The 6,892-nt window shown below is 37.1% G+C and overlaps 2 protein-coding genes across 2 annotated transcripts in view; both read right to left on the bottom strand.

Moving 5' to 3' along the window:
• The window catches only part of LOC103141429 (adhesion G-protein coupled receptor G2-like), a 12,605-nt gene extending 5,719 nt beyond the window's left edge, over window positions 1–6,886 (bottom strand). Inside the window, exons 1-21 of the mRNA XM_007557076.2 lie at window positions 6,394–6,886; window positions 6,139–6,163; window positions 6,019–6,056; window positions 5,803–5,933; window positions 5,649–5,727; window positions 4,990–5,048; window positions 4,871–4,909; window positions 4,727–4,794; window positions 4,606–4,649; window positions 4,243–4,285; window positions 3,946–3,980; window positions 3,246–3,370; window positions 3,040–3,160; window positions 2,327–2,889; window positions 1,688–1,889; window positions 1,413–1,569; window positions 1,005–1,169; window positions 749–871; window positions 523–568; window positions 342–445; window positions 115–239 (exon numbers count right to left, since the gene is read on the bottom strand). Of these exons, the coding sequence (XP_007557138.1) occupies window positions 115–239; window positions 342–445; window positions 523–568; window positions 749–871; window positions 1,005–1,169; window positions 1,413–1,569; window positions 1,688–1,889; window positions 2,327–2,889; window positions 3,040–3,160; window positions 3,246–3,370; window positions 3,946–3,980; window positions 4,243–4,285; window positions 4,606–4,649; window positions 4,727–4,794; window positions 4,871–4,909; window positions 4,990–5,048; window positions 5,649–5,727; window positions 5,803–5,933; window positions 6,019–6,053 (2,264 nt within the window). The 5' untranslated portion in view covers window positions 6,054–6,056; window positions 6,139–6,163; window positions 6,394–6,886. The remainder of the gene's footprint in view (window positions 1–114; window positions 240–341; window positions 446–522; window positions 569–748; window positions 872–1,004; window positions 1,170–1,412; window positions 1,570–1,687; window positions 1,890–2,326; window positions 2,890–3,039; window positions 3,161–3,245; window positions 3,371–3,945; window positions 3,981–4,242; window positions 4,286–4,605; window positions 4,650–4,726; window positions 4,795–4,870; window positions 4,910–4,989; window positions 5,049–5,648; window positions 5,728–5,802; window positions 5,934–6,018; window positions 6,057–6,138; window positions 6,164–6,393) is intronic.
• Window positions 1–6,892, bottom strand: part of LOC103142186 (mucin-5AC-like) — a 22,384-nt gene that overhangs the window by 9,236 nt on the left and 6,256 nt on the right. The window lies entirely within an intron of this gene.

Here is a 6,892-nt window from a genome sequence, read left to right on the forward strand (position 1 = left end):
TAGAGAGACAGAGAAGAGGGGAGGGGGATGTTGCACAACAACAACCCTAAACTAAAAACCCTGTAACATACATTTACAAGGCCTTGTACTGGGTTAAACAATGTATCAACTCACCCAAATGCCAAGTAAGTGAGGAGAGTTACGGACAGGAAGATGGCAGAAAGTCCACAACCTATATATGTGATGAAGGTGAGGATGGTGGCCTGAGCACGACTGGTAACAGTCTCTCTGGAAATGTCCTTAAAGTAAAATCAATCAAATAGAAGACATCAGAATGACATGTCTGCTATTGTTATTAGACACACAGAGGTGTGAAATCTGCAACAGGTAATTGTGCTTACCAGTAAAATAGCAAAGCTGGTTAAATGGTTGCAGCCACAAACTGTCTCATTGTCGTTGGTTTCTTTGACAAAGCAGCCATCTGAGTTCCAGCCACCTGCACCTTCTGCAGGAACAACAACAGTTTCAAAAATGCAGCATAACCTCAGTTTTTAAGCATGTGTGTTTATATTTTTAACTTACTGTTATATGTAAAGTCCCAGTAAACACACACTGCCACAAAATTAGCCTGTAGTTTGGAAAAAGAAGCAAGGTTTCAGTTTCCAAAATAAGTATTGTTTAGCTTAAGTCTGGAAAAAATAAGTATTCAGCAGCTTTTCATTCAAATATCCACCTGATCTCCTTTCAAAGTTTGTTGCTAATGAGCCTGTGAAAAATATCGAGCATTTCCTGTTAGAATTAGACTTACTGGAACAGGTTCCGTGTTTCTCAGGCGAATTACAACACTTTCCTGTAATCCTTTGATTGATAGATTGGCCACGCTTGCTCCCAAGATCCCACTGTTAAGTTTGCGTTGTCCTAATGAGTCATCCTGTGTTTTCATGCAGAGACGCATCAAATCGTTAGTTTGTGGGACAAATTCTGCTGCACATTTTGTCTATTATTTGCCAGCAATTTATTTTTTATTTTATTTGATATCAATGACACAGGTTGACTGTATAGACCTTAAAGACTGAGCTCTTCTGGTAGAAATTGAACTGGAGCCTGGTGACCAGCTTTTGTTCCTCAGCGGTTAGATTTTGAGTGAGTGAAGGAGGAAGAGTAATGGAGCCCTGAGGGATGGAGGAGTCCTTTAATGCGCTCCTTTTCAACCTTGGATTCCCCCGAACCTGCAGCACATAGGGGAACATACAGGGTGGAGAATAGATCTTTCTCAAGAATATATTTTTCACAATACAACAAAGCTATAATTTCACCAACAGAACCTAAAACGTGTAAATGTGTGAAAAGTCTTACAGAAGAGAATATAATTCAGTGCTTGGCAAAAGTGTGCTACACCTGAGTTATTATTTATGATTTTTCTCAAGCTTTTAAGGAAAAATATGCCTTTACTTGAGGGACCACAGTCTCACCTGTACATTAGTTGGATCTAAGATGGAAAAAACTGTCTCCTGAAAGTTGGCGCCATCTGCTGGTTTCACAGAGACAGCCAAAGAAGGGTACAGCAGATTCTCAGCGGTGTTTCCAATCACCAACTTTAATCCCACCGTGTCAACAATCCCAATAATCCTGTTGGAACAAAGGAACTGGTTAGTGTCATGCAGAATGATTGATCTATTTAACTATTAACATTTTACAAATAAAAAACGTATGATCATATGGGAAAAGTTGAATAAGTGAGAGTAACCTGTCAGAGGAGCTCGACAGCTTGTCGGGTGAAGCGTCCAACAGATTGCTAACGATGTTGACGGAGACGTCTCCCAGCTCCTTGCTGACAGTCGGGCCTGCCAGAAGCTTCTCCAGCTGTGACACCAGCTGATCTATCTGCGCTGCGGTCAGTTTTGACACGTCTTGAGCCAGTGCAAGAAGGTCTTTGGCTTGGCTTTCAGCTGCAGTGAACAAAATAGAAGAGAGGTTATGTTCTGAAAAATGATCACTGTTATCTTCCCAGAAACCAAAGAAGCAAACACAGAAAGAACATATGTTAATTAGTTATTAGTTGAAAGACTATTTTTGTCTGAGCAATCTAGATGTTGCAAAAACCAAATAATTCTAATCATTATACACATTACACCGTCACCTACAGTGCAACACGGTGGTGGCACCCTTATGTAGTGGGATTTTTTTTTTTATTAGCAAGATCTTTTGACATTTATCAGAAATGAAAATACATTTTGAAAAGGACCAGAAAAGCACAAAACAATGACCACTCTGAAGATGTTAAAGTTTGCATATTTAGACTGGTTGAGTCAAAGCCCAAATGCAAGTTAAAATAAAAGTTAATGCTACAACATGAGCTGGAAAAAAAAATTATGTGGCAACAAACCTGTTCCATTTCCTGTTGAACTCACTGAGGTGGTCACAGAAACAAATCCACTTGTTGTGCTTCTAGTTGTGTTTGATGACGGTTTCCCTCCAGCAGCAGTTGTGGGCACTGATGGGGCCCGTGTTGTGTTCTGTTGTGTGTTTGGGGTTGTTGTTGGAGTCAATGTGTTGTTGTTTGGTTGTACTGTTGGTTTCACTGTTGTCACATTCGTAATGATTGTCACATTTGGGCCAATTGTCGAGTTTATAGGAATTGTGGCATTTTGGCTAAGTGTCACATTTGGGCTAGCTGTTGTATTTAGGCTAGTAACATTTGGGCTAGCTGTTGTATTTAGGCTAGTAACATTTGGGCTAGCTGTTGTATTTAGGCTAGTAACATTTGGGCTAGCTGTTGTATTTAAGCTGGTAACATTAGGGCTAGCTGTTGTATTTAAGCTAGTAACATTTGGGCTAGCTGTTGTATTTAGGCTAGTCACGTTGGGACTATTTGTCACATTTGGGCTAGTTGTGGTAGATGCAACACATTGCTCTTTCAAATGTACAACAACATTTTCTCCAGTTTGGCTGCAATGAAAAAGAAGTAAATCACTGTATTATTTGAAAGCATAGTTTCCATGGGATATGTTTCAGAAACAACCATGCAAAGATAACAGTAATACTGAGCTGGTAATTTTGTAAAACTTTACTTGTAGCCTAAAGTGAGATCATACGAACCATGTGAGGAGGTTAGATTCCTCTATTTCGGCACAAAAGTCATCTGGGCTTATTTCACTATCAGTATAATTGAACTGGAAGTTGAGTGAGTTGGCATTAACTTCTGCGCTTCCACAAATTGCTGCAACACAAAGCAACAGCTACATTAAATACACATGTTATTTTTAACCTGAGTCAAACTGTAGTGAATAGATGGAGATACTTACCTGCTCGTCTCACTTGCCCGTCATACTGGATCTTTTCTTCAAGCAGAAATACATTTAAAACAGCTTCTGCCACTGAACAAATTGAGACTTCCCGTGCAAAACCTAATATCACTCTGCAACTCAGCCTTCAATAAAAAAATAAAAAAAAAAGAATAAAACAGTTTTTAAAAGGTTTCCAACACATGAGCATACAGGTGACTCTAAGAAAATTAGTATATCACTGAAAAGCTAAGTTACTTCAGTAATTCAATTCATTTGCACAAATGTTGACTTTCTGTTAAATATTTCCCAATTCTTTGCTAGAGCCTTCTTTTACACAGATTACTGCAATAAATTAGAATATGTGTTCAGATGAGGCTCATTTGTGAGCCGGAAAAACAAAACAAACTTTAGGCAGGTATTAAACATAACTTATATAATACCCACACTTTTGTATTGAAAATGTTTATTATTGGTCTGATGTAATATTCTAACCCTAAATATCATCTTTTTCTCAAAAATAAAGGCTTGAAAACATCAGTCTACGAGTAATTAATCTATAAAATCTGCTTTATTTTGTGCTTTGCTGAGTGACCTAAATTTAGAGTTTAAGTTAAGTGATTTGCAGGCCAATCAACACATTTATATTAGTGTCATCAAATCAACTATATTTTGCAGTGTGGGTATAAAATGAAGGTATGTTAATAAAGCTTAGACTTACTTTGTTCCACTCATTTCACAGTCCACACTGGCACTCTGAAATTGTACAACGCGATATAAATAAACATGCACAAAATTTTAAATTATACATGTGATCTATTCATTTTGCATTGTTGGATACTTTTAAGTATTTATTATTCTGTGATACTTGTTGATTGTTATATTTTAGTTTCTTAAAATTATACCTGATAAATTTAGCACAACCTAACACTTTAATGATGCTTATACAATTGTTTAGTTAGGAGAAATTCAGAACTTGACTTTTTGGTAGTATTATTGAGCTTTGGCTTCTACTTACCCTGTATTCAGACGCAACCGTGGCCAATGATTGACATGTAACACTGCAACAAAACATTAAAAACATAACTTCAAATGTCAGTCAGCATGACTATGTTTTTCTGTTTTTGATTTTTATTGTTCTAAATAAATAAATAGATAATTTTGTCTTTGCAAACTGAAATTTGAAATTTATTTGAAATTTGAAATTTATTTCGAACATGATACAAATATAAAAAGTAATATAGTACACAATAAGAAAAGTGAATAGAAAAGAAGAAAAGGAAAAAAAATACAGATATCTGTTTCAGTTAACATATCATGCTCAAACTGAAAATAAAACTTACAGAAAAAGTATTGTTACAAATCAAAAAGCAAAACATACTTTGTACTGATGGAGCAGTTTGGTCGTTGTGCCAGAGTTGAAATCTGTAAATGTAAGTAAATATTATCGTCTGATACATCACGAGTGTGTCGCAAGAGTGATTAATAAAAAAGGAGGTTACCAGAGATGAAAGAGATGAAGAGTTCATTGTTGGGTCTTGTAGTGAAATGGAAAAAGTGTAGAACGCATCTGAAAACAAAAACACAAATTACATCGTAAATTTTGTATTGATTTTGATAACAATTTTGACTGATGAAATACTAACCAGATCTGTTGCAGTAGGAAGGGCAGCTACAACTGTTCTCTAAAAATGAAAGAAGAAAAAAATACATAAAAATCTAAATACTCTATGCATTTTAAATATATTTTAAATAAATACCTCACCTGTCACACAGTCTTTTAAGTTTATTGGTGGAATGACATATGCAGGCCCAGACTCCACACTGATAAAAGACAAACATCACATTTTGTTAAATTTGTTCATTTAACTTTATATCCTTATACCAGCTCTTTGCATATTTTAGAAATAAAAATATTCCACCACTGCACGACACAGAAAGAACATTTTGGCTTTTTTAATGAAATTTCTTGATTTCTTCTTTTATTCAATGAGTCAAAGATTTGCACATTGAAAATAAATATTTTAGGTTCAGGACATCTGTAAAGATGATTCATCTGTTAATCTCAAATGCAGGAAAACATCAGGATGTTAATTTAGATTCAACACTGAAATCTGTAAAAGTGTCAGAGGACCTGAGGGTCTTTCTTTCCACATCAGTGTAGGAAAGTATGAGCCTGTTACTGGTATCAATATCAAGCACATACATTTATGCTTGATATTCCAGAAAAATCAAAATGTTCTTTTTTTAAAGACATTTTCTGAATTATCAAGCCCAGTGAAGTCTTTGAAGTATGTGTGTCGATTTTGATGAATTTCCACTTAATTGTGCATGATTGTCGTGATCAGTTGCGTGGAATTGTTCTCCAGCAGGACTGCAACACATTGCTGTCGTAAACATGCTTAGCAGATACCAAACCCTTACCATGACGCGCCCAGTGGACCAGAATATATGCAGCTGTTTGGCTCCTCTAAGTTACCGCCGCACTCGTTTTGAAGCCGATCTGTTCAGAAAGATCAAGACTTTGTTACAAATGAGAAGCTTCTGAGGTTGGTAAAAAGTCCGATGTATTACTCACTCTGTTCGTCTATCCTGTTTCCCACCACATGGATGTCGGAGGAACGTTTGCTGGCTGCACAGAGCGTTTGGAGGATACAGCATGATGGTATTTTGTGACTCAGCCCAAGCATGATGGTGCACTTGGTATGACTGAAACATATCATCAGTTTTATCGAAAACAAGAATGGACATATGCATGTGTCAAATATGAGAGCTATGTTATTATTTCACTTACCTTATAGCAGTTTTTGTAGAGCAGGACACTTCCATTCCCTGTTAAAACACAAACCGGACCATGTTATTCAATACTTCTACTCACCGTAAGACCTATTGCTGCATGTGATTATTAACTTACTTGAAAAACCAAAGCCGTGTCATTGCTAAAAAAGAAAAAGAATAATAATATCAACACTGTAACAAAAGAGATGTAAGAATAATGCAAAAAAGTGCTGCCTAATTCAGCTGACAGTTATTTTGGAGAACATGTCACTTTGAATTACAGCCATTTTTTTTTTTTTACAATTCATTACAAATGAAACATATACTGTTCTATGAATGCTAGAATATTAATAGATTATTTTCCCCAATCACTTAAGCTCATTTTTCATACCTGCTTTGCGTCAAACTGTCGCTGTTCTGGGGGACGGCACGCTTCCTCCTTGACAGTCCTGAAGGCGAGGCTTGAGGATTCAGTCTTAGAATAGTTGACTGGGTTAACTCAGGCAATAAAGTTGACAGGCTGGTGATCAAATGTGACAAGATGGGACTTGGTGTAGTTGTGGCTGGACTGTTGCTTTGTGACGCTGTAGTTGTTGTCACTGTGGTTGGAGTGTTGCTTCTTAGAGCTGGAGTTGTTGGAGTTGTCGGAGTTGTCGGACCGTTGCTTCTTAGTGCTGGAGTTGTTGGAGTTGTTGGAGTTGTCGGACCGTTGCTTCTTAGTGCTGTAGTTGTTGGAGTTGTTGGACCGTTACTTCTTAGCGCTGGAGTTGTTGGAGTTGTTGGAGTTGTCGGACCGTTGCTTCTTAGCGCTGTAGTTGTTGGAGTTGTTGGACCGTTACTTCTTAGCGCTGGAGTTGTTGGAGTTGTTGGAGTTGTCGGACCGTTGCTTC

This window comes from Poecilia formosa, unplaced genomic scaffold (assembly GCF_000485575.1).
Source record: "Poecilia formosa unplaced genomic scaffold, Poecilia_formosa-5.1.2 Scaffold3, whole genome shotgun sequence".
Lineage (NCBI taxonomy): Eukaryota > Metazoa > Chordata > Actinopteri > Cyprinodontiformes > Poeciliidae > Poecilia > Poecilia formosa.